The sequence below is a fragment of the Brassica napus genome, chromosome A4, assembly GCF_020379485.1.
Source record: "Brassica napus cultivar Da-Ae chromosome A4, Da-Ae, whole genome shotgun sequence".
In the NCBI taxonomy this organism is placed as follows: domain Eukaryota; kingdom Viridiplantae; phylum Streptophyta; class Magnoliopsida; order Brassicales; family Brassicaceae; genus Brassica; species Brassica napus.
This window is the reverse complement of record NC_063437.1, coordinates 1,610,537-1,637,707: the sequence shown is the minus strand read 5'-3', so window position 1 is coordinate 1,637,707 and position 27,171 is coordinate 1,610,537. Positions and strand designations below refer to the sequence as shown.

The window sequence follows — 27,171 nt, the reverse complement described above, 5'->3', positions numbered from 1 at the left end:
CCTTGTGTTATGTAACGAATAACGGTTAGTGTTTATTGGTCTGTGCTGTAATTATGTGGAAGTTTACAAGGTGGTGAAGGCTTGAAATGGAAGGTGGACAAAGCTCTGGTGTTTTGTTTATCTGTTTAGGCTTTTGTTTTTTGTTTCCGCTTCTGTTGATTTCTTTAAGCCTGTGAAGAGTACATGGGCCTAATTGGGCTGATAATTTCACAGATACTAATGAGGCATTTGTTAGTAAAGACTTTTTTAAAAATTGAAAATAATTCTCTTGGTCTAGTGGTTTGATTAAGAAATAATTTATTAAAGTTATACACCAATAATTTGAAGTTCGAATCTCATAAACGTGATTTTAAACTAATTATATAAGATTAGTGAAGAAAAACTTTACAAATGATCTTCATTTTCATAAAGTGGCTCAGTGTAGGAAAAATAACTTTGTAAGTTAAAAGATCAGTATTTGCCATCTATCATCATGTAGTCACTACAAACATATATAACAAAATCTGATATTGTGGATATCCAATTAAACAGATATGATATATGATATAAAGTATGTTATATCTTTGGTTTTGTAACAAAAATTACCTATTTACTAATATACACTTTGCAAGATTATCATTAACGGTAATTAAGCAACCAATTATTATTTCCTCAAACTAAGGGCATGACTGGTTTTCCCGCTACCACCCGCAAACGCAGCTTTTGCGGTTGGTAGCGGTTGTTGGCGTTTTGCAACAATCGCTCAAACTGTTCCAAACCGCTCCAAATCGCTCTGAACCTCATAAATTCAAAAGCTCGTTCCAGCTAGCGTTTGCGGTTGCGGGCGGTTGCGGGAGGATAAAAAAAATTTCTTTTTTTCCAAAACAATATAAATACAAAAATAAAAATATTCAATAAAAAAATTAAATTAGAATTATAAAAATGCTAAAATATATCTATTAAATTTTAATTAATATTATAAAACTTTAAAATAAAAATATTTTCTATATTTTAAAAAAAATTAAACTATAACTTTCTAAATATAACTTTTATATTTATTATAATATTATTATTTTTGATATTTTTATAATTGTATAAAATGTAAATATTGTTAATTTATTATTTAACCGCTGCTGCACTTTGTAGTTAACCAGTCATAAGTATCCCGCAAACGCACCAATTTTTAACCGCAGAACCAGTCGTACAAATCTCTTAAAACCGCTAGAAACCGCAACCACCCGCATCCGCAAACTCCCGCAACCGCAACCGCAATCGCTGCGATTGAACCAGTCAGGCCCTAAATCGTACGTATGGATTAAATACTAGTATGGATTTAATTTTGTTTGTTGACAAATTTTAAAACTAAAAATCTGTCGGGGTCCATCCACATTCCAGCTAAGGAGAGTAAGTACAATAAGAACTGCGAACCACGTCAAACAAATACAAGGAGGACCACCAGTGCCGTGCCTAGAGTATTAGGGGTCTAAGGCAAAATTGTCCAATTTTTTATTATAGGTAATAATATAAATTCTAATACTAGTCTAATAATAATTTTTAATACAACATCTAAATAAAAGTTGGTATTTTGTTATTTTAGATTTTGAAGTTATTTTATAAAAGGAAAATTATAGAAAGTGCCAGTGGAAATATAATACTTTTGATGGGAAAAAATATATATCTAACTTTTAAACTGATAAAAAAAACTTCAACGTACAAAAAAAAAGGAAAAAACTTGTGTCCACGACAATAAGTGAAACCAGAAGAAAAAGTTCGAATTATTAGAAGAAAACATAGGTTTTCTTTTACAGTAAGACACTAATTATATTATCATTTTGCTAATGACTACAAAAATGGGGCCCCTAAATTTCCTAAAACAAGTGGGGCCTGAGGCTAATGCCTCAAAACTTATACCATTGGCACGCCTCTGAGGACCACCATCTATACGGCTTAACTATGGAGACGTGTCTAACATACATCGGCTTAGTAGCATGCATGTGGTCCGAATCTAAAAAGAGAGCACAAGACTCGTGTGTTCGACTCTGAGTCTCACGTACACGTTTGTACACAACAAAGTTCGAACCAAATCAGCAAAGCCTTTCTGTTAAGTTTCAGTTCTCTTTATTGTAGCTTTTATATACATTTCACGCTACATCCAACGGCTATTATTCGTTAGATCTTGTTGTTATCGTCTAATTATTCACCATTGACTCTATTCTCTCTAAACTATATATGGGTCATAGCTTAAGCCTTTAGAAAACCATAATGTTAATTTAGTTCCAAAATATATTCTGACGCAAAGTAAGATCGTGCAACAAAAACCTAGGGGAATATTTAAGGTTTTTAAAAGGGTTTAATATGTTTATATAAAGATGATCGATCGACCCACGTATATGACCTATCTAATTAACATCTTTTTGTTAACATCAACAAAAATATACTTTTGTAGTTAACGTATATTTAGTTTAACATATAATAGATATAGGGGATGCTAGTTGTTTTCTTCATTAATTTATTTTTCTTGCAAAGTTGTCACATAGCAAGCAAGGGATATTTTATCAGATAATATATGTATAGCTATATGCATATCGACGATATATTCTTTTACAATTCGTGGATGATCACTAATATACTTAAGTAATGAGCTTGTTGTATATATATAGATTTTGGATTCGAATTAGATAATGTATAAATAATATGTACATGTTGGATTGGATCATCCAAAAACATATATACCTAATACCATACTCCTTTGAGTTGTGCTTGTGTGCTAAATCAAAGGTATTAATTCTTATTTTATTTGTATTTGTATTTTGATAAAGGTGAAAAGGTGAAAAAAATAGACGTAAGGAAGTGAAACTGCCTCGTGCATATGAGAAAAAGGACGTGAGACAACTAAAGGTAAAAGGTAAGTGAGAGTCACCGAAGAGTCATGCCATCTCCATGTGTTCACATTCCACTTTATCATTTATCTCCATCGTTTCTACATTATTGTCTCCATATTTTGATCAACTACGTTCTTTTCTTCTAAGAACCTTCAATTGCTTGACTGCAACAGAAAATGCAGTCCTCTTTTGCAATTATATATGAATATATGATACTTAACAATTAGGCCAAATATGAAAATGTAAAATAAAAGTCCAGATCAGTCTAGGCAAAAAAGAATCTCTACCATCAACTAGACAAGTAATTAGTAATTTTGTATTCGCCAATATTGTATTCTTGGGAAAAAAACAATCATAAGTTTGTTGAGTTTGTGTGCCTGACATGGGTCCAAGTTTGTGAAATCTTACTTGTATATTAATTTAATCCATTAACTAGTACCACCTGCATTTATCTATTATACACAAGCACAAACATGACACATAACATAAATATTTAGTATTATGTAAACTATAAAATATGCGTTATTAAAGAAATTACAACATGATAATTTGATTAGTTGGAGAAGACCAATGCGCTTAAAGATATTTTATGTCTTGTGTTGAGGCATACTTATATATCTTTCTTATAGTAACTACATGTAATTAGTTAATCCAAGTAGCGTGTGTTCAAAAAAAAAAAAAAAAAAAAATAATCCAACTAGCTTCTTTTGAGTTTTGTTAATCCAACTAGTTTCTTTTGAATTTACATGATGGCTATAAAGTTATAAGAATATTAACAAAGTTCCCATTTTATTATTCACATATGTCTAGTTCATATATACACTTTCCACATATAAAATCATTTAAACTGAAGAATAATGATTTTAAATATTTTTTTTTGTTCTTACTAATCATTTCCAATTTCCTCCTATATAACCTTGACATATCTCCACTTACTATCATATTCACCAACTCCATCTTTCTCTCTTCTAACAATAAACCCTAATAACTCCAAAAATGGAAGCCACCATCTTCAAGAAAACAAGGAGCTCATCATCAACCCTAGCGATGCATAAACAGTCATACTCAATAACCAAAACAAAGCCAAAGATCCGTATAATTCATATATATGCACCTGAGATCATCAAGACCGACGTTGCCAACTTCAGAGAGCTCGTCCAAAGCCTCACAGGCAAACCAGAAGACCATGGCGTTTCCAAAACAAAACCAAGAAGAGGTACTCGTGGTCAAGTCCAAGACATGATCAACATGGAGAAGCTAAGAGAAGCCGAGCGTTGTGATGATCAAGGGTTCTGCTCAAACTCAGAGATGGAAGAGATGTCGATGACTTGGCATGGTGGTAATAACTGTGGTGAGAGCTCAGGAGGGTTCTTGAATGGTTTTGGAGATTTTGGAGGGTTTATTCAAGAACTTGGTGAATTCCCCTATTTGCCCTTGTCTTCCATGGATGCTTCTGCTTCTTCTAACTCGTCTTCTTCCTCGCATTTACATGGTGGATCAATTTTCTCAGATTCTCATCACCAATTCTAATTCTTGTCTCTTGACAAAAGAGTTTTTTTCTTTCTTTATAAATGGTGTCTATTATTTTCTTTATTAGATTTTTGTGGAAATAAATTTTATTTGTATTTGTTTAGTACAGTTAATTGAAAATAAATTTTATTTGTATTTGTTTAGTACAATTAATTGATTTTATGTAAAGCTTAAACTCCTTTTAGTTTCACCCTTGATGTCTTATGATTTGCTCAGTCTTAAAGACACTACCCTCTGTTTCTAAATTATGCATTTATTTATGTTTTACACATACTAGGGATTAACCCGGGCTACGCCCGGGATTTTTATTATTTTTCTAATTTAAGTTGTTAAATTATTTATATTTAAGGTAATATATTTATATAAATGTTAAGATGCATGTCATAATTAAAATTTATTTTTAAATTTTAACACGCTAAATTAACATATTTTTTACTATTTAAATATCTTTTTTGTAATTTTGTTGGCTATCTAGTTATCATATTTAGCAAAACTATATGTTGAGTGTTGAAATAAATGTTTTAGATATTTAATTAAACTGCAGAGTATTTTCGGATCGACCACATGCTCAACAATCGATCCATCCGTAAAAAGATGGTCGATCTCCTTGGCCAGGTAAGTACAATTTTAGCAAAAATATCTTTGATTTTCAAATATTAAGTATATAACTATTCTTTTGAATATTATTTTTTTTGAATTGTATTTTTTGATTAAATTATTGTAATATAATGTTTATGTAAATATTTTTTGATGTTTGAATTTGTGTTGTTCGTATACTTAACCTAGATGATATTGATGTTTAACAATTTATTGTTTTCTGGATATAGAAAATAATGATATATCAAAACATATCTAATACTTGTTAAATGATAGTATAATGTAAATTACTTCCATTATTTGAAAATAACCATTTGTTGTTTTATTTTTTTTTAAATGAGAAATTAATTTTATTTAAAAACATCATTCATATATAATATAATAGTTTAAGTTTGGAAGATTAATCTATATATATAAATTATGTATATTTTTAAAAAAAAATAATTTAAGATATTATATATTGAGTAACTGAATAAAAGCTGAATTTCTTATCTTGAAAATCAAATATTTATAGTTTTGTCTTCATGTTATACTCACCAATCCATAATTGATATTTATAACTCAGTATGTTTTTTAAAAAACTTAGTTTTAAGTAATAAATGAATTTAATAAATTAAATGCATCCCCTATAATGTTCTGTAAACTATATTTAAAAACTCTCTAAAATTATATTTTAAGCATAATATTACTATTATTTAATTTAAGTTATTTTAAGCATAATATATGCTAAACCAACTTAAATTATATTTACAATAGGACCATCCTAAACCGGTTAATAAACCAAAAATAATACTAAACCAACATGAACCAATACCTGATTCGGCGAGAAATGAAGTGTTTCGGGATAAACGCTTGAATGGTTATTAACTGTAATGGTTTGATCATGAAAGAGTTAGTATGAATATTAACAATAAAATTATGGATTAGATTAATTTAAATTTGTAAGAATATCTTTGAGTCTAAGAAAAGCAATTCAATTCCCATGAATAAGTTTGGCTTTTGGAAGTTGCGGGTTTCCCAACAATGAATCCACCTAACAAAAAGTTTGTTGTTATAAAAAATCTCCTTCAAGGTCATTAAAGGTTTTTGGGACGGCAAAATTTGATGGTGGAACCATTTTTTTGCTCGAGTGCTATGAAGTTTTCCTTGATAGTGTGAGGTTGATGTTGATAGAATAATGAGTTTTATAGAGACTTTCTTGATGTAAAAACTATTTTTTTTGTTTAATGTGGTATTTTCATTTTTACATAATTTACTACCATTTTAAGATAGATGTCCATTTTATTTAATGTACTCTTTCCATTTTTTTGAAAACTATGCATTTACTTATTATTGTATATATAATTCATATATTTATATATTTATAATATTTACTTATTATTTATTTTTCTATATATTTTGTATTTCTCTTTCTTATACTTTATATTTTGTTAATATCTATATTTTATATTTTAAGATATATGTTTAAATTTTAATGTATTTTTCCATTTTTAATGTAAAACGGCAATGTTTAATAGAAGAACTGGACAAATAGTCAAATAGTTATATTTATGTTTTTTCTTTTTTTATAAAATGGTAATGTTATATTATGGAGATAAACCGTTTTTTTAGTGGAAAATGGTAATCTTACATATGTTTAATGTAGTTTTTCCATTTTTTTATGTTGTATGTTTACATATTATTGTTATTTTTAAATGTAAAATGGTAATCTTACATATGTTTAATGTAGTATTTCCATTTTTTATGTTGTATGTTTACATATTATTTATTATTTTTGAAATTATATATAATGTTTTTTTACACAAAATAGTAATGTTACATTATGGAGATAAGCCGTCTTTTTTTAGTGAAAAATGATAATCTTACATATGTTTAATGTTGTTTTTCCATTTTTTATGTTGTATGTTTACATATTATTTTTTAAAATAAAAATGTAAAATAGTAATCTTACATATGTTTAATGTAGTATTTCCATTTTTATGTTGTATGTTTACATATATTTATTATTTTCGAAATTATATATAATGTTTTTTGACTTTTTTTTATAAAACGGTAATGTTAAATTATGGAGATAAGCCGTTTTTTTTTCAAGTGAAAAATGGTAATCTTACATATGTTTAATGTAGTTTTTTCATTTTTTATGCTGTATGTTTAAATATTATTTATAATTTTCGAAAATCAGTAATATTAAAATGTAAAACTATATTTTATGCCATGTGTCATCTTTCGGAAGAAGTTTTTTTTGCTTATGTGGACGTTCTATGGAGCCTCAAGGTTATATAGCAAATTACATGGGTTTCTGGGTGTATCTACGCCAATTACTTTATATTTAATGTAGTATTTTTATTTTTTATGTTGTATGTTTACATATATTTATTATTTTCGAAATTATATATAATATTTTTTTTTATTTTATAAAACGGTAATATTACATTAAGGATTAATCCGTCTTTTTTTAAAGTGAAAAATGGTAATTTTACATATGTTCAATGTAGTTTTTCTATTTTTTATGTTGTATGTTTCATATTATTTATAATTTTTAAAAATTAGTAATATTAAAATGTAAAACTATATTTTATGCCACATGTCATCTTTCGGGAGAATTTTTTTTCGCTGATGTGGACGCTCTATGGAGCCTCAAAAGGTCCCTTTTATTAGTAATGTTGTTTTTCAATTTTTTATGTTGTATGTTTACATATTATTTTTAAAAATAAAAATGTAAAATAGTAATCTTACATATGTTTAATGTAGTATTTCCATTTTTATGTTGTATGTTTACATATATTTATTATTTTCGAAATTATATATAATGTTTTTTGACTTTTTTTTATAAAACGGTAATGTTACATTATGGAGATAAGCCGTCTTTTTTTCAAGTGAAAAATGGTAATCTTACATATGTTTAATGTAGTTTTTTCATTTTTTATGCTGTATGTTTAAATATTATTTATAATTTTCAAAAATTAGTAATATTAAAATGTAAAACTATATTTTATGCCATGTGTCATCTTTCGGAAGAAATTTTTTTTGCTTATGTGGACGCTCTATGGAGCCTCAAGGTTATATAGCAAATTACATGGGTTTCTCGGTGTATCTACGCCAATTACTCTATATTTAATGTAGTATTTCTATTTTTTATTTTGTATGTTTACATATATTTATTATTTTCGAAATTATATATAATTTTTTGTTTTTTTATAAAACGGTAATATTACATTAAGGATTAATCCGTCTTTTTTTTTAAAGTGAAAAATGATAATTTTACATATGTTCAATGTAGTTTTTCTATTTTTTATGCTGTATGTTTCATATTATTTATAATTTTTAAAAATTAGTAATATTAAAATGTAAAACTATATTTTATGCCACGTGTCATCTTTCGGGAGAATTTTTTTTCGCTGATGTGGACGCTCTATGGAGCCTTAAAAGGTCCCTTTTATTAGTAAGTCTTTTTTTTTTAAAGTGAAAAATGATAATTTTACATATGTTCAATGTAGTTTTTCTATTTTTTTGCTGTATGTTTCATATTATTTATAATTTTTAAAAATTAGTAATATTAAAATGTAAAACTATATTTTATATCACGTGTCATCTTTCGGGAGAATTTTTTTTCGCTGATGTGGACGCTCTATGGAGCCTTAAAAGGTCCCTTTTATTAGTAAGGATTGAAAAAACATATTAAAAATTGATTACAAATGTATTATTTTGTGATTTAATTGTTTTCCATAAGAATTAGTAGTATTTGAATATTAATAATCACTTTTTGAAGTTTACCACTTACCTTAATCAACTAGTATAAATAGTATAGAAAATGTAACATATTTATCTTTTAGAAATGAAGGAGGACCTGTAACCTTTTAATTTCGTTTCTCAAAGTGTTAAATAATGGATAATGAAACGATATCTCTGTGTCCGGAGAGATATAGTAAGTTGTATTCAGTTTGTTTTACATTTACAGACATAAACAGAGGAACACAAGGACCTGTTCTTTTTAACTGTTGTATTCAACATTCTCTACAACGCTGGATGAAGACGATGTTTCAACTCTCGTTAGAACTTCAGGCACTCCCAAGGTATCTCTTACAATCTGCACAACAACAAAAACACGGTTTCATATTCCATGAGCTTCTCTGCAAGGTTTTTTTAACTTCTAAGGGCATAACAATTCATTAACTTACAAGAATCTCGTCGTCTAGATAAGATATCATGAAGAATCTCTGGTATGATCCACCTAAAAGCCGATAACAATGTTACATGTAATAAAAAAAAACTGTTTAAAATGTGGGTTATTATATGGCTTACCAAGTGGAATCCTTAGACCATTGGCTAGAGTATCCTTGACAGGTTCAGGAAGCTGCTGCAACGTAGTGGTAGCTTGACCCAACAAACCTCTTAGCTGTTCCGGTACTGCTTCTTCAATAACAGTTGGCGACTCTAGCATTCCCTCTAGATACTCTTCCTTCATCCTTAAAGGCCCTTCTACTGTCAGTTTTGACGTCAGGATGACTTTGTTTTCTATCTGCATAGACAAATAACTCCTTCTTATTCATATTTTTTGTATAATCAAACGGTTATTCTATTACTCAAAATCTGCTAATACATATCCATAAGTCATATACAAGAATGAATATATACCATGTTTAGTAGCTTAACGTTGGCGGTGGCCCTTGTGCTAGCATCTTTAATGACAATGTCCATACTAGATAGACTCACAAATGAAGAAGGAAACCTCCTGCAACAGTCACAAACAGATCAATGCTTAAAAAAAAGTTTTATTGCTTGTCTATGAGGAAGATCCATAGTAGTAAGAAGACTAACTCGAATAAAACACGAGCAGCAAGTGAACCAGGAGTGTTGGATCCAAACCACTCAAAACTCCATCTACCTTCAAGGTAAGGAGACCTGTAAAACCAGTTCATCAGTTTGTCCTTTTAAAAACCTGAAGCTGGTAATAGCAGCACCTACGTGGTTGGTCTAGGAGTTGGGTTAAGCCGCTCAAGAGTTGTTATCCTCTCGTTCACATCAATCTTTTGTAGATCAGTGATCTTCCCTGTAACTAAAGCCTCAAAGCCTCCAGCATCATTGAACTGTTAAATCTCAAACAGAGAGAGTAATCAAAAACAGAGGAAATAAAGCTGTTACTACTAAAGGAGGCAACTTTCAATTCAAGATATTGAAATTGAAGATGTAAAGAGGGTAAAGGTAGAGACTTTACGGCGAGGATGAGCGATTCTTTGGCGGAGAGACGCTCCATTTCTCTGGCGTAAACCGAAGGGATCCCTTGAGCTGCTGCCTCTTGCACCATAGCTTTGCATATCATTCTCCGGGGGTGACTCTTCTTCTCCGGGTGAAGATTGAGAGAAGCCCTTGGTGATGCGGAGGATGAGAAGCTCAATCGAACCGCGGAGGTGGCGGAGACGGAACAGTGTTGTAGCAGTGCCATTGGAGAAGAAAAAGGTCAGAGTAGAAATCTGTGGAACGAGGAAGAAGAGGAGGAGAGAGAGAGAGAGCTAAAGCAAAGCAGAGTCTTTTATTTATTTACTGTTTGTTTGTCTTCTCCTCTCGTAATCAAACGAGGCTAATCACGTTCAGTCAAAGAGGATTAAAAAACGTTAGACTAGTTTTTCACATGTTTATTTAGATTTTTTTAATAATTAATCCCCTGTATATTAAAGTAGAAGCATTTTTAAGACTTTCCTTAATTCTCTTTTGGTTGTTTAGACATGGATGCATGAGAAGGCTTTATTTTCAATTTTGCATACGTGTCGCGCTGTGAGGACTTCTCACAAAAGCATTGACTTTAATACCATAATTTATTTCCTTTTTTGATTCTTTTTTGGTTTATATTAAATGGCTTTTTCATGTCTATAGACTCATGGCTTTTTCATGTCTACGGACTCATGGCTTTTTCACCTTCATCATGCTAAATATAATACAGAGACGAGAGGTGTTGCTGCTCGAAGAGTACTTGAGCTTCCATCTTCCTTGATCAGTTTCGTGTAGAGACACAACTCGGTTCTGTTGCGAGTTATCACCTTCACCTTCATCTTATAGTACTGTTGCGAGTTATCACAACTCAGTTCTGCTGTGAGTTATCACGTTTTGAAGTTGGTTAACAAAACGAGTTTTGCGTAATGAACATTATCCATGGATGATTCATCTATTGTGTTAGCTTCTTAGATCTATTGATCTGTTTTTTCTTTAACAGGTTCTCTTTAACATGGAGACTAACTACTCATGCAATGCTCGAGAAGATCCAGATGAGTCAATAGAAGACATTATCCCTCATAGAGAAAATAGTTGTTCAGACACTCCCTGAGAAAGACGAGGAACTCGAGATGATATAAAAAAAAAGAGAAAAGAACTTGAGCTGCGTGTCGAACAAATAGCAATGGAAGCTGAGCTAGGGCAACAACATGCAAAGGGCAGCGAGTACATGATCGCTTCTCTCAACTAAAATCCGGAGGGCACTCACGCTCGACCAAGAGATAGCATCGAAGGAAGTGGATCCAGGAATGTGGATGAAACGCTTGGTTCAATGGGGGAAACAGTACAACGACGACGATGATGTGCAGTTTTATGGAGTGAGAGAGGAATGTATTTTGTTGTTGTCATGTAAGCATATGTGTTTGTGTAAGGAGTGTGAGAGGAAGCTTAGCTATTGTCTTTTGTGTCAATCTTCAAAGTTTCTAGGGATGGATCGTGATTTATACACGACGTGTGCATTGGCAGGGACAGTGGAGAAAGGGAAGTGGATGACACGGCTTCTTGGGTATCTTAATAATCAACTCTATATAGTATACGTTAGTTATAAGGTTGTGCTAAAATTAGTTATATCGTATAATTTTAGGCCGTTACGTTATTTTATATTGTATATGTTTTATATGTTACGTTTTACTTTTTTTCCATGCATATAACAGGAACATAATTCTAACTATTATATATAACTAGTGGTATTCCGGCGCTACGCGCCGGATTCGTATGTTTTATTCTCTAATGAGTTGAAAATTGTTTATTTGATCCATTTGATATTGGTTAGTGTCAATAGTATAAGGGGTATTCACCGGTTGATTTAATAAAAATAGAATAAATAGCTGATAGTTGCACAAAAATAAATATAGTTGAATTTAAAACATAAAGTGAAGTTAATGTCCCAAAAGAAAAAAAAAATGTTGTCAGGAGGTAAGTCAAAAAATAAGTGTCTTAGTAAATATAGCTATAATTTACATTTAAATAGATTTATACTATATTAAAACTGAATATTAAAGTATAATTAATATGCCAATTTGGTATTATTAATTTTATTTATTGTGTTGTCCAACTAATTTGCAATGATTAAAACTCACTATTTGTTGTATTTTCAATATTGAAAATTAATGGATGGTAAGCAATGTGAAATTAAAATTAATTCAATTTTGTTTATGTTTAAATATTTTTATCTTATTTTTTAAGTTTTCATATAAACAATATATTATACTGTATTATAAACAATATATTATACTACACTGTATTATACCATGCATATTTATGATTTTGTTTCAAATGAAACAATATTTTTTATTTAGAGAATAATTACTTTATTACTTTATTTATTTATTTTTTACTTTTTCCGAATTGTTGTACATTAAGGTATCTGTCCGAACTTGACTAAATTGTATGCCTTTGTTTTTTTTTGTAACTTTTTCACTTAATAAAGACTTTTCTTGCTTTAATTTAAAAAATTAAATTTGTCAATTGCAATAGTGGTGTTTATTGTTGCTATATATTTTTTGATTGTTTTCAAAATAATACCAAAACAATACGAAACCAAAAATCTGGTTGCTAAAAAAGTTCCAGAACCACAACACATATTACTAAAATTATCGGGTGTACCAAAATACTTAACTAACGATAACCAAGAACTGGATAGTTAAAAAGTTGAAAGACAACAACATTACTCAGTGAAGCTTAAAAACATAGGAACCGGAAATGGAACTGGGAATCTTTTCGCCAACTTCATTGTCTCCATAGTTGGAGTGATCAAGCATCTGGAGGTTTCTTAAGATTTGGACCCTTGTCACCATCCATTGTTTCCTCCTTCGTGTTGATCAGTGGATCAGTTTCGGAGGAATTGGTTCAGACACTTCTGAACAGCCTTCGATTGATGCAGTAGCATCACACCTGTTGGTGTTATCTAGAGTCTAGATCAATGTTGTTTACAATTGGGTTCGAGTCCATAGAGAGATTAACATCCCCTGTCATATCATCATGTGGATGGTCCTCTGCATTCTACCAACAAAGCTTTTATGAGTTTTGGAAAAAAAAAAAAAAAAAAGCTTTTGTGAGTTTAGGTCCATTCATGGTGATAAGACAATAGGCAAAGATATTAACTGTCAACTTCATGTAATTAAAACTGACAGATGAGAGCTAATTTCGGATAGATGTTGGTTGCGATCATCACCTTTGGCTCAACATGCAAGAGTACTAACTTTTATGAAGTAGGTAAACCGTAGTTTCCTCACCTGACAAACAACGTCTGCAAAAAACTGTCGTTACATAAGTTGAATAAAGGAGATAATAATCTGTTTTTAGGAAAGGGCTGTTGGGATGTTATTAGTTGAGAAACAAATAAGTTGAGCATTTTCAAGGTTATAGAAGATTACCTTATTGTCAAGCAAGACCATGTCTACCCTATAAGCCCGCCTCCTTTATTTCATTGTGAGCTTTCCATTATCGAAGAAGACGTGTCACCACAAACTGCCTACAGTGGCCATCCTTCAAATCAGAAAAGTTGATTTGAGAATTTGCCATCATGGAAGCTTAAGTTAGCAGAGGAGATAAAAAAAAAAACTAAAAGCAAACACACTAAACCATTGCGTAGATATATGATATAAACTCAGTCTCATAAAGAAACATATATTAAAGACTTCTTCTTGTTCTTGGTTCGGTTTCAGTCACAAAAGTCCATCATTTTAATAGTGATAGCTTTCTCAGAATTGTTGATAACGTGCAAATCAGATTATACAAAGAGAACCCAAAAAGACTCGAACTCTCAACACGCATATACAAAAACAGTAAATCCAATGATCCAAACAGAAGAAGAGAACATACTGGAATTTCAGATCATCAAGTGTCTCTGGTTATAGTCAGTGTCATCTCAAGAGAATTCAAATCGAGCCACTGTTTAAGAATGAGAGCCCAGACGATCTTAGTAAACGCAGGGAAGAAACGCTGGGATCATACATCAAAAGAGATTAGAAATGCATAACAAACAAAATCTATCCATGAAATAAAGCAGATCGATAGAAGAAGGGAATTAAACAATTGAGAGAGAAAGAGAGAGCTTATAATGATTGAGGGGATGATGTTCAGGGGATGAAGGCTTACCCTTTTATAGGTAAATACACACCGCCTTGAATGGATGAGTATCATTGAATGAGACTTGTGCTTGATTTGCGTCGATTGAGTTAAGATGTTTCTTAAAAGCGATGAATCAAGTCACTTCGTAACGTCTCACATGAAAGAACCAAAGACAAAACGATGCGGTAGAAGCTTGATACAAATATTCTTCATGACGGTTCGTCTCGCTTGACATGCTAAATCTCCATTGTTCGTCTAGCTCTTTGATTTCACAGATAAAAAAAAGACGATGAACCCTAATTTTCTCTTTAGTCTCTCGTGAAGAAGATTGTATCTTTCTATCGGACTTGGACATTGACAGAGAAACAGAATAATAGCTCATTAATGAAGAAAGCCCATAAAGTAACAAAATAACCTAAACAAAACGCAGCGTTTAAAAATACGTGTCACATTTTTAGAAGTTTTTTGAAAAATCTGAAAATTAAAATTTTGAATTATATTTATCCTAAAATATGATTAGTTTTGAGGTAAACGAAAACTAAAATGATGCAAAAAATAATAATATTCAATGATAATAACAATTTAAATTGATTATTTAAAAAAAAAAATATTTACAAAAAATATTGTTAGAAAAATATTTATTTACCTTTAAATAATAAAAATTATAAATAAAAACCATAAATTTAACAAATGACAAATAAGTTATATTATGCTAAAATTTTGCTTAATGTTATATTATCGATAGGAGCAATAATACCATATAAATTGTTTTACAAACATAGTCATTCTAAATATTTTTTGAATAAATTATTATTTTTAAATTTAATCAACTCAAAAATAATACCCGTACGATTATGTGGGTCAAAATTTAGTGTTATCGATGCATGTTATATATTAGTGGTGCATGTTTTAGATAACATTTTAATGATGCACGTTTTGAAAAATCTCCATTATGAAAATTATGCACGTAAGAATAACTTATGAGTTTTATTATTAAAACTCATAAGTTATTTAAGAATATTTCATCAATGTGACTAAAAAGGACAAGCAATAAAATATGTAGTTTAAATTCATTTAAGGATATTTCATTAATGTAACTAAAAAAACAAGAAATAAAATATATATTTTAAATTCCTTTAAGGATATTTCATTAATGGAACTGAAAAAGACAAGCAAAAAAATAGGAAGTATAATTAATGAAGTAGGAAATTTAAAAAAATAGGATGTTTATATTCATTTAAGGATATTTCATTAATGGAACTGAAAAAAGACAAGCAAACCAATAGGAAATTTAATTAATGAAGCATGAGCATTTTCAAATGGGTACTTCTCTTTTAATAATATAGATGTGTTTTACATTTATTAACAAGAAATCTTTCAAAAATTTTACCGATGGCAAATTGGTGTATATGAACGTTATAATATTGTTTTATATCGTATGTGTTAAAGATGATCTACGAGCAATAGATATTAGAATAGTTACCAAGCAATTTTTTACATATAAAGAAATATCGTCGATCATTATTGATCCTCTTTGCTTAAATCAAATAAAAATATTTACGATTTTATAAATTTACCTTAAAATATGTAAAATACTATTCTTATATAATAAAGTAGGCTTGAGTCTCTCCTCATTGCGCCACGTCATCACAGAGGGAGGGGCATTCGCCGACACGTGTCGCCTTGACATGCTACTTCCGATTTTCACTTTCTCCGGGTCTCTAATTCCTATCATTTATCTGGGCTTTTATTACTTTAAGCCCAAACTTTTACACACCCGTTAAAAACCCATATGGGATTAGGGTTCCCCACTCCATTTTCCTCTAGCGCAGCGACCTCAGCAATGAGATCCCACAGAAACTTAAAGTAACGATCCGATCTACATAACGCCTGCAGCATCCATAACTCAGTTCAGATTACCTGTAGTTAATTCAATCCTGCAACGATGAACAACATTACGTCTACGAAAGCTAAAATCCCGACCCCTGCAAAGAATCAACTCAACAATGGCACAATTCTCCATCTTGCTCGCCGATTTGAAAGTGTACAACCACCGCCGAGGTCTGTCTTTGGAGTTTTGGGCGATGGCGAGATTCAACATTGGTAGATTCCTCACACCACCGCGGCAAGAGCAAATCATAAGCTGCATATGGTATTTGGTCGTATTTGTTTCCTTCATCATTTGTTTTTGTTTGGCTTGAGCAGTAGCAAATATTGTTTCTCTCTTTTCTTTATATTTGGTATGAAATTTCGAGTCCAAAAACTGAAATATTGTCTGCTAGCATGTTTGTGATAGATTCAATAGTTTTGACTCTTCAGGATGTTTTTGTCTTCAACAGGGAACTGGCCAATCAACAGATTTATTTCTCTGACCTCAAGGTTGGTTGCTGTCGGGAGAGTGTTATAACACGGCTCCTTCGATTCTGGAAAGCTTGGACTTGATCTGTTACTGGTCCATGGCAAGGTAAACCGCTTACAATTTTCTTAGGTTTTTCTAATTTGGGACCTTTTAAGAAACTCATCTTCATGGGTGTTGATATGTTAATTGTCGATGGCAAGTTAACGCCGATTTCTATTTTTCATTTTCTAATTTGGTTCTCTGACTGAGTATATATATGCACGCCATCACATTAGCTATGATGTTTAAGGGGTTTTAGGGGGATATGTGGTCTTTTGTTCTTTTGTAAGGTCTTTGGACCACTGATTGTTATCCTCTTTTTGGTTTTAAGTACTTCCCTTTATAAGAAATCTTTTGTTTGCTCTATAAATCTCTCCAAAACCATTAAGTTGCATCTTTTATTTTTATTCTTCAGATGGTACTCCGAGAAGACTGTGTTGCTGAATTGAACAATTACATAGACCCTCTCCCGGTAACTCACCACTCTTCTTCTCTTTTTCGGCTATATTCATGTTTTGTCTGATGTTCCTAATCAATTTATAGCTCTCTTTCTGAGTTCTGTTTTTGTCGGCTGTCAAGTATTCAAACAGGAGAATTTAGATGGAAAACTTCTGACTCGCATTTTGGAGGTTGATGGTAAGCTGTATCCATGAAAGTAAATCTTTGTTGTTGGTGGAAGAATTGCTTATATGATTGGGATATTTGGTCTGATTATTCTTTTATAGGTTGTTGGCAATGTGAGCAGAGCATCGGCCCAACATTGATTTGAAAGGCGAGTATCTCCTTGAGTTACGTATAATGCGTTAAATTTGGCTGAAGCTCATACATGGCATTTGGGTAAGTACAGTGAATTTGTAGTTACATTGATGGTAAATCTGCAACAGGTTATGTCACATGGTAAAAGATGAGTCTCTCTTCATATTGCAGCTCGAATGGGGAATCTGGAAAAGGTTATGGAGTTGATTCGATGTTGTAAAGGAGTTATCGAGAAGTAACATTTGTTCATTTTGATGAACACAATCATTTATGCAAAGTTTGTAGTTTCTGATACTCATGTATGGGGGAAGGTGTGCACTCTGCAAAAACGCCACGCAATGGTTAAGATTACTGGAGTACCAAAGACTGTTGCTGAGTTCCATAGCTACTTTTTAAAATTTCCTGAAATAAATAAGTGGAACTTGAGCGATTTTGCTGTCTTTCAATTGAATTTCATTTTCTAGACTATGACAATTGAGTCTCCTTGAACTAAACTATGTGTGCTACCAACGTTAAAAGTGTTTTAACTGAATAATTGTTCTAGAGTCAATTATATTGTAACTCCTACTTCCTGATTCATTATAATATATTTTTAAATTTCATGACCAGGGAAAACATAAGCTGAGCAATTTTGCACGTTATGAAGTGCATCTGCCTTTTCTTTATAAACAATACGAGCAATTTTGCACGTTATAAAGTGCATCTGTCTTTTCTTTATAAACCATACGTCCACTACATCTTACAGATGCAGATATTCCAACTCCTTGTCATTTTTAGTAGTTCGTAACAAAACACTAAGATCAAACCACTCAACTAAGAACTAACGAAACCACCAGACACACCACACTTTCTGTGAAAACTTTTTTTCGTGTAGAACAACTTCCTTCTGGCACAAGAATACACTGTTTGTTGATGTTCATATGTGTACCTTTAATTACAGTGCATGCATGGTCACATCAATGTTAAAAGAAACCCAAAAGTTATCCATCCTTGCCGTTAGTAATCAAAGCCCCTCAGGACATTCATACGTTGTACAACCGATCATTTACTAAAACTCACCTTATTACAGCATTGAGTTGCACAGAAAATAACATACGGTAGAAACTGTATAAATTAATATTCGATAAATGAATATACAATAAATTAATAATTTTTTTCGTCCTATGACACAAATCGATAAAATAATAAGATCATATTTTTTAAAACAATTCTATGTAAATATATAGTCGCATTAAAATTATAAATTAATAATTATTTGTATATATTTTTTATATGAAATAAACTATTATATTAAATTAACACTTAATGTATTTTAATGAGATTTAGTAAAACTATATCTAAAACCACTTTAAAAATCTCTGAAACATATTTTAAATGCACCAAATAATATAATAAAAACAATATGAATGTTGAATTTCAAAATTTTAATTAATGTATATACAAAAAATAAAACACTTTCTTATTTTTAAAAATATATATATTTAAGATGCAAAATTCTAAAAAATTGAATAAGATAGAAAAATTTAAAAGTGTAATTTTTATAAATTAATAACTCTATAAATTAGTAAAATCTCATAGTCCCAACATTATAAATTTATAGTTTTTGATGTATCTTAACCACAATTTTTTACAGTGAATTATATCTCACCACACACAACCACCAATACAAACACACAAGACCGACCCAAACAAATAAAAATAATTTGCAAAAAAATATAATGACATTCCGCACAGATGTCACTACATCGAGAGGTTAAATCAATACTTACTAACAATCCAGCGTCTCACTACATCGAGGGGTTAAATCAATACTTTTAGCGCCACAAATCTATCAAATGACTCAACCATCTTCGCTAATCTGTAGATGGAAATTATGACAACATTACATATCTCTATGGTATATTAATACTGTGCATGTGCAATTTCGAAGAGGGAAAAGGTATTGATTAAGAATTCACTTTCTGGATTCAAAATCGATTTGAAAACAAAGTATGTAAACAATACGTCTATAATGAAGTCCTTAACTGAATGTGTCATCCATGAAATTGACGAAGCATGCGAATATGGTTGAACGAATTTGTTATCATCCTTCCAATTAGATAATCAAAACACAAACACATGCATTACATGTTTTCCTTTTTGAATAACAATCTTACTTTATGTTTTAAGTTCAATTAACATTTAATTCGGTGCAACTATCAGCTATTTATTCTTTTTTAATCGATCAATGAGAACCACTTATAGTACTATCACCAAATGGATCACAAAATGGATCACAAAAAACAATTTTAAAATTATTAGAGAATAAAACATATAAACCCGGCGCGTAGCGCCGGAATACCACTAGTTATAAACATATAATAAGGAAAAGTTTATATTACCTTGACCTATAATTCGAGAATAAGAATTAACGCATATATCACAGTATATCTTTTTAATAAATATTGTATATTATCAAGTTTATGTATATAAGAATCACTTGAGTAAACTTTTATTCACAGCTCTAAAACATCAGAACCCCGAACTTTTATTCCGTAAGTCATGTGTCTAATTTGAAACCATTCAAGCCAATGTGAAAGATTCGGGTGAGGATCATTAGTTTGTAGAAGCATTATTCTGCTGCTGGTGGCATAATGATTGAGATGGTTCTAATCGACTCCAACGTGAGTGTTCCATAATCTTCATCTTACTAAAACTGAAATTACTTTTGTTTCATCATTTAGTTTTAACTATTTTTTATTTATGTGTAGGATGTTAAGATTAACGCATCTGTCAGAAAAGATCTGGTGAATCAGTTTGATTCATTCCTTTCACAAGGAAGTTAGAAGATTCTTATCATTTTCTCACTCAACCACTCATGCGATTCATACCGAACAATCATACATCCATACAAAACCAACTGATGTTATGTATTCAAAAACTATATTTTTGGTATGAATGAATGGTAACACAAAGCAATATGAAGAAATTTTAATTCTTTTACTCCACACTTAAGAGAATAAACTGAAACCAGACCAGATTACAAATTCAACATTCCTACACTAATCCCTTAGTATAATATAAAACATTAAATTTAACCATCTATTTCACTCCGCGCAAAGCGCGGGTTACTACCTAGTAGTAATAATAATCCCTAAACTCTGCTTAGCCAGTGTTTCAAAAAAAAAAACACTCTGCTTAGCTCTAATCTTGGGGCTAGACACTTACGAACCCCGGACATTCGGATATCCACTCGGGTTCGGTTCAGATCTATTCGGGTTTCGGGTTTTTGGGGTCAATGATTTTAGTCTCATTCGGATATTTCTAAATTTTGGTTCGGGTTCGGTTCGGATCTTTTCGGGTTCGGATAATCCATTTAAATAATTTTTAAAAAATCTATAAATAAAATAATATATTGCGTATAAATTTGAATAATGTATGTCAAAATACCTAAACTTAATATAAAAATTGGTTTTGTTTAAATATTTTGATAGATAATCAATAGATATTTTAAGTAATTTTGGTGTTTTGAGTATATTTTTAAGCTATTTTAGACATTTACTTTTGACTATTTGTATATATTTTCAAGTATTTTAGACAACTTAAAAATATCTTATATATATTTGGATGGTTTTTTAATATACATTAAATCTAAAATAATTAATATATTTAGGTATATAAATCTATTTCAGATACATTCAGGTACCGGTTCTGATCGGGTTCAGTTGTCTAGATACTAAAATTTTGAACCCGTTCAGATATTTAATCAATTTCGAGTCGGGCTCGTTACTACTTTTTCGGATCGAGTTTGGTTCGGTTTTTCAGATTCGGTTTTTTTATCCAACCCTATGACGAACAATAGTCTCATAGACAGGCACTTGGTCTGAGTTCCTCATGTCCTTTAGACCTGCAAGATGTCAACAATGCGTACGTAAACTAGTTATTTATATATTACCTTGATTTGTTTATCAAAATTCAATACTATATCAACAAAACAACACTCTAAAATATAAAAAATATGTTAAATAGTAATAAATTTTGATGTAGCAATTTGAAAGAAAAAACCGCGTGGACGAGTGGATCACAGTCTAGTTAAACGTAAGTTCAAATGTTAGAATATTTTTGATTGAATTTATTTTTGAAAAGTGGTAACTACTTATGATATTTCAAACAATTTCTTTTGTAAAATTCAGAATAGGATGGTATTTAAAATATTTTCAGAAATTATGTTCTTATCGAACTTGAATCCATAGTTAAATTCCACAAAAGAGACATTTTCAAACCATTTTCAGGTTTTTAAGATTTATAATTGAAGAAAAAATAAATATTCCACCTTGGAACTTATATAATGGTCTGTTTAATTAAAAGTAAACAGACCATTACAAAAATCAAAACATGTTTAAATACCGTGAAGAAATTACTTCAACGTTTACACACAAAAAATAATTACTTGAACGCAGGTAATAAAAAACGCAACAAAAATGAAAGAAAATGAAAATGTTATGTGCGGGAAACGAGCGTCTCTGTCTCGGACTCTCGTTACGCGATGCACGAACTCAGAGCCAATAAGATTATTATTATTACTAGAATTCTTGTCCGCGCTACGCGCGGATTGTACCTTATAAACTTAATTTTACATCTTTATTATTATTATTTTTGAAACTCATTTTACATCTTTATATATTTGAATATTTTATACCATTTTACTTTTCAAAAAATTAAAATGTCTAAGGTAATGTGTAACATATGGTGATCGATTTGAGTTTTCGTTGTGATTTTTTTGAACTGATAAATTTCACTTTGTTTTTTATTTTACATTTATGTAATTTCTCAGCTGTTATTTTTTTGATCTGGTGTTAATTATAAATATATTGAATATTTTAAAATAGGAGAAATAGAATATAATAGTGTTTGGTAAATGTTTCATCCAAAAAATTGTATATCCATCAAATATAAAATATTTAAATTTTTGTTTTAATCCAAATTTTTAATGCTCTTATACTTTGAAAAATAAACTGTTTTAAATTAATAGTTTGATTTGTTTTTTTTTAATTTATTCATATCACCATACTACTGAAAACAAATATATAAGTTTAGTTTTATTATATATTTTAAGTTATCTCTTCGCTAAGATTTTACTATTTATTTTATAACATTTTTGGAATAAATTATTTGTATATGTTTATACATTATTTGATTTTTAAAAACTATTTGTTTCATCATTGTTTTGTGCCAATTTGAATAAATGATTCATTAAACTTTTTTAATTATATAAGATTTATGAGGACTATTGATTTTTCTTTAAACTGTAGAGAAATGATTCATGAGGACTATTGATTTTTCTTTAAACTGTAGAGAAAGGATAGAGAAAAGGTATGGGAAGGTGAGGAAAAATATTGGCTGAATAAATGTGGATCATATTTAATCTCTTGAAAATTTGTTGTTTAAAGAAAATAGATTTCGTTGTAATATGATTAGAGAACGGATTTCGACTAAGGTTGGATTTTATTTAAGCTTGTTAAATGTGTAACTTTGATTGAATACAAATATTTTTGCTGATGTGGCATAGCTTAGGAGTCTTTAAATTAGTTTCTTTTATATAGTAGAGATTTTTAAATGGTTATTAGATCTTTTCGTAATTGGTCACTACTTTTGTAATTTCCTCGTTTCAAAGTCCTTTACCTAGTAACTAAGGGCATCTCCATCTCCACTCCATTTTTTCCTCTAAAATAGAGTAAAAGTGAATACAGAGTAAGAAATACTCCAACCCAACTTCATATCTCACTCCATAATGAAATTTACTCCATAAATAGAGTAATCTCTTTTTTGTTTGTTCATCACTCTAGGAGTAGGAAATAGAATAGAGTTAGAGCAATTTCACTCTATTTTCACTTTTACTCTATTTTGAAGGAAAAAATAGAGTTTTACATTGGAGATGCTCTAACTACTGCTTATTTTGTCTTTATTACCAATGTCATAAACGTATAAACGTAATTCAATTCAAAAAAAAAAATAAATGAAAAATGTGTTGTTCCTTTTGTTAGAATTTACAAAAATGAAAGATATGATAAAATTACGAATAATGTAATTTGTGCAAAATAAAAAAAAAACACAATAGAAATAATAATTAGGACGATAGTACAAAATGTAATAAATACTATAAATAATTGTAATTAAGAAAGATAAACACATTTCTTAAAAAAAGGAACCAGACCAACTTCGTGAATTGTGATTCGGTGTTTTTAAAAAAAGTGGAATAAAGACAAAAACAGAGACACACCATATTAATGCCTTTCACCGAATATTAAACAAGACAGGGGACACAACCATCGTCCTCCTCCTCCGTCTCTTTTTTCGTTTTCTGAGTAATCCGTCGACTTCTCGTCTTTGATTTGAATCTGAATCAAACAAAACACGCCATCTCCAAGTCTGGTAATAATAATAAACTTCTCTCCTTTTTAATTTTTTTTTTGTTTTTTGAAATTGGGAATAAAGATCGAGAATCACCAAATTCCAGAATTGGGTTTTCGGGTCGGATTCTTTGGGTCAATGATTATCATTATGCATCGTGTGAAGAAGAATCTAGCTGGGCTCGAAATGTGAAGAAAATCTCTCTTTTTTTTTTGGAAAAACCATTTCTTTATTTTGTTGTCTTTGAATCGTTTTGTTGTTTAAATTAATTCTTTTTTTTTTTGTTAATTACAAAATTTGAAACCACGATCTTTGTTAGCTATCATAGGTTAGATTGTTCTAGTTAAGATCTATTGTTATGTTTCTCTGTCTAGTTAGATTGAGAAAAGAGAATGTTCTTTAAAGAGAATATGTTTTTTTTTTAATCTTGAAATTTTCTCTATTGATGTTTGATGGTTACTGTTAACTGTTGGAATCTGCAAAGGTCTAAGCTTTTACTAGCATTGTTCATAGCTTGAGGCCTATTGCTTTGGTACCTATCTATAAGTGCCTTTAATGTTTTTGCTCTAATTGTCTATTTACTTTTGAATTGTTACTTACAAATAAAGTAAAAAAGACTTGCATCAAGTGAACTAACTATATCTATCCTTCCCCGCCTTAGGCAGCTCCATTGTATGTTTCTTTGCAGTTTTGAGGGATTGTGAAACTGGTTTCTCTTTTTACACCTGCAGTATAACAGATAGATCGAAAAGGCGTAAATCATCTAAGCTACAACTGAGGAAGAAGGGCATAGGACTCACCATGGCTCCGGGAGGCAGTGCTTTGAAAGAAGTCCTTGAATCTAACTCAACAGGAATGGATTATGAGGTTAAAACAACGAAAGTGGAAGTTAGTAATAGTAATAACAGCAAATCTACAAAGTCAGGTGGTGCAGGAACTGGAAAATATGGGATGCATTCCAACAATGGTGTCTACGAGCTTCTTGAATGTCCAGTTTGTACAAACTTAATGTACCCTCCTATTCATCAGGTTTGTCACTCTCTTTCTCTCCCTCTTGTGAACTTACTTCGAAGAAAACAAAGAACTTAAGAATGCAAAACACAGTTGAGGCAAATACCTTGTATATTGATTATATGAATAAATACATTTACAGTTCCTTAGACCCGTATTTATAATAGTCTCAGGACCCAAATATCAAAACATCATTACCTCAATAAAAGTACTTTTCCTAATCATAAAAGGTGTACTGTATCCCCGACCCTCTAGATGTCGATTTTGATCACGAGTCTTATCTTCCTAGCGTCTACGAATGTTAGTCTTTTACTGGTGCAGAAAGATTTAAAACACTTCAAGAATTAAACACTCCCTTTAAAGATTTTGTAGTTTGCAAATTTCATATCTCTTAACGTTATTTAACTACGCAGTGTCCAAATGGTCACACGTTATGTTCAAACTGCAAAGCGAGAGTGCAGAATACGTGCCCTACATGTCGCTACGAGCTTGGTAACATAAGATGCTTAGCTCTCGAGAAAGTTGCAGAGTCATTGGAAGTTCCATGCCGGTACCAGAGTTTGGGGTGTCATGACATCTTCCCTTACTACAGCAAGCTTAAGCACGAGCAGCATTGCAGGTTTAGGCCTTACGCTTGCCCTTATGCTGGCTCTGAGTGTTTGGTTACAGGTGACATCTCCACGCTAGTTGTTCATCTTAAAGATGATCACAAAGTCGATATGCATGACGGCTGCACTTTCAACCACCGTTATGTGAAATCAAATCCACATGAAGTCGAAAATGCTACATGGATGCTTACGGTAATAACTTCTTGTTACATTGTGTTTTCTTCTTACTTGCTACATGGATATGCTTACGGTAATAGGTAGATAGCCTAGGTTCACTTCTTCCCAAATTATTTTTACTCCCTGTTCAAAAAAAGAAATTAGCTATATATATTTATAATGCTATAGAAATAAAAGTTAATAATTTCATCTATACATGTTTTATCTTTTCTTTTGAAATTTTAAGCTATAAATTTAGAATCATAATTTAAATTTAAGGTTTTAAGTGCTGATTTATATATTTATTTATAAACTTATTCGACTGTTCCACTTGTATATCGTGGCCCTGCTTCACATGCTGACACGTGTTTCGGTTTTTGAAATTTTGTTTCCAGGTGTTCAACTGTTTTGGGAGGCAGTTCTGTTTACACTTTGAGGCTTTCCAGCTAGGGATGGCTCCAGTGTACATGGCATTTCTTCGTTTCATGGGAGATGAAAACGAGGCAAAGAAGTTCAGTTACAGCTTGGAAGTAGGAGCCCATGGACGTAAACTAACATGGCAAGGGATCCCTAGAAGCATCCGTGACAGTCACAGGAAAGTCCGTGACAGTCAAGACGGTCTCATCATCCCAAGAAACCTCGCACTCTACTTCTCTGGAGGTGATAGGCAAGAACTCAAGTTGAGGGTAACCGGTCGAATCTGGAAAGAAGAGTAAACCGGAACGCAAAGAAACAACGGATTGATTTGAAAAGTTGATGTACATAAGAAGCAGCCTCTCTTGGAGAGATAATGATCATATGGAAGATTTGAAATTTCTTGTATGGTTGTAGTATGCTATAATGGATTCTTCTCCAATGGGGATGGAGTTGAGATGACGATGATGATGATGATAATCTTCTATGATGAATCAGTTTGGAGGGAGCCATTGTTAGCATTTTGTGGCTGCAAGAATAATATTGTCTCTGTACTTTTGGGTATTTTTTTTTTTGGTTTCAGACAGGGAATGTAGAAAAGACATGATTTTGACTATGTTCTTGTTGTAAAACCATGTCCGAAACCGTTTGGTGCATTTTTGTTTTGTTTACAATGGTCATTTCAATGCAAGAGCATCACATGAACCAGACAAGAACTCATGAGTTTTGAGATGCATCTGAATCAATCAAAGAATAATCCAAACATATCATTATAATCCCCACAATAATACACATCTGTTATTTTATTTGTGTGTGCGTCTGTGTAACTTCTCGGACAGTGAAGGTACTTGAAGGTTTCCTCGAAGATATGAGAAATGTTATGCAGGAGGACTACAAATACAAAAATATGAAAAACAAAGACTTGTAAGTTGTAACAGTCACATGTTAGTTCTTGATAATATATTTTTATCACTTTTATGTATTGATCAAAGTAATTTTCAAAATGACAAGAACTGAAGAAAGTAATAAATTTTAAGTAATTTTCACTAAGTGGACGTATCGAACCGATAAGATCTCAGATTTAACCAAGCTCATATCTCTAACAGAAGCT

General features: G+C 30.9%; 3 protein-coding genes and 1 long non-coding RNA gene across 5 annotated transcripts; 2 read left to right on the top strand and 2 right to left on the bottom strand.

The window, feature by feature from the left end:
* Window positions 1-1,414: 1,414 nt before the first annotated feature.
* Window positions 1,415-4,581, top strand: LOC106380139 (VQ motif-containing protein 25). The gene has a single exon (XM_048777909.1). The coding sequence runs from the start codon at window positions 3,858-3,860 to the stop codon at window positions 4,389-4,391; it is 534 nt and encodes a 177-aa protein (XP_048633866.1). The 5' UTR covers window positions 1,415-3,857; the 3' UTR covers window positions 4,392-4,581.
* A 4,243-nt stretch (window positions 4,582-8,824) lies between these two features.
* LOC106382811 (probable plastid-lipid-associated protein 9, chloroplastic) lies at window positions 8,825-10,538 on the bottom strand. The gene is made up of 7 exons (XM_013822883.3): window positions 10,204-10,538; window positions 9,954-10,075; window positions 9,807-9,890; window positions 9,624-9,720; window positions 9,291-9,507; window positions 9,167-9,219; window positions 8,825-9,075 (listed from the first exon to the last, which is right to left on the bottom strand). Exons 1-7 carry the CDS (start codon window positions 10,429-10,431, stop codon window positions 8,980-8,982), a joined length of 897 nt encoding a protein of 298 aa, XP_013678337.1. The 5' UTR covers window positions 10,432-10,538; the 3' UTR covers window positions 8,825-8,979.
* Window positions 10,539-12,736: 2,198 nt separating this feature from the next.
* On the bottom strand, window positions 12,737-14,711 carry LOC106380138. Of its 2 annotated transcripts, none has more exons than XR_002664102.2 (5): window positions 14,355-14,711; window positions 14,079-14,198; window positions 13,631-13,742; window positions 13,429-13,503; window positions 12,737-13,249 (listed from the first exon to the last, which is right to left on the bottom strand). It is a non-coding gene; the product is annotated as an uncharacterized LOC106380138 (long non-coding RNA). The 2 variants fall into 2 exon arrangements; XR_001276278.3 differs by having other exon boundaries at window positions 12,737-13,256; window positions 14,355-14,709.
* An 8,977-nt stretch (window positions 14,712-23,688) lies between these two features.
* LOC106382810 (E3 ubiquitin-protein ligase SINAT2) lies at window positions 23,689-26,756 on the top strand. The gene is made up of 4 exons (XM_013822882.3): window positions 23,689-23,892; window positions 24,603-24,900; window positions 25,296-25,682; window positions 26,042-26,756. The coding sequence occupies exons 2-4, from the start codon at window positions 24,673-24,675 to the stop codon at window positions 26,360-26,362; spliced, it is 936 nt and encodes a 311-aa protein (XP_013678336.1). The 5' UTR covers window positions 23,689-23,892; window positions 24,603-24,672; the 3' UTR covers window positions 26,363-26,756.
* The last annotated feature ends 415 nt before the right edge of the window (window positions 26,757-27,171 follow it).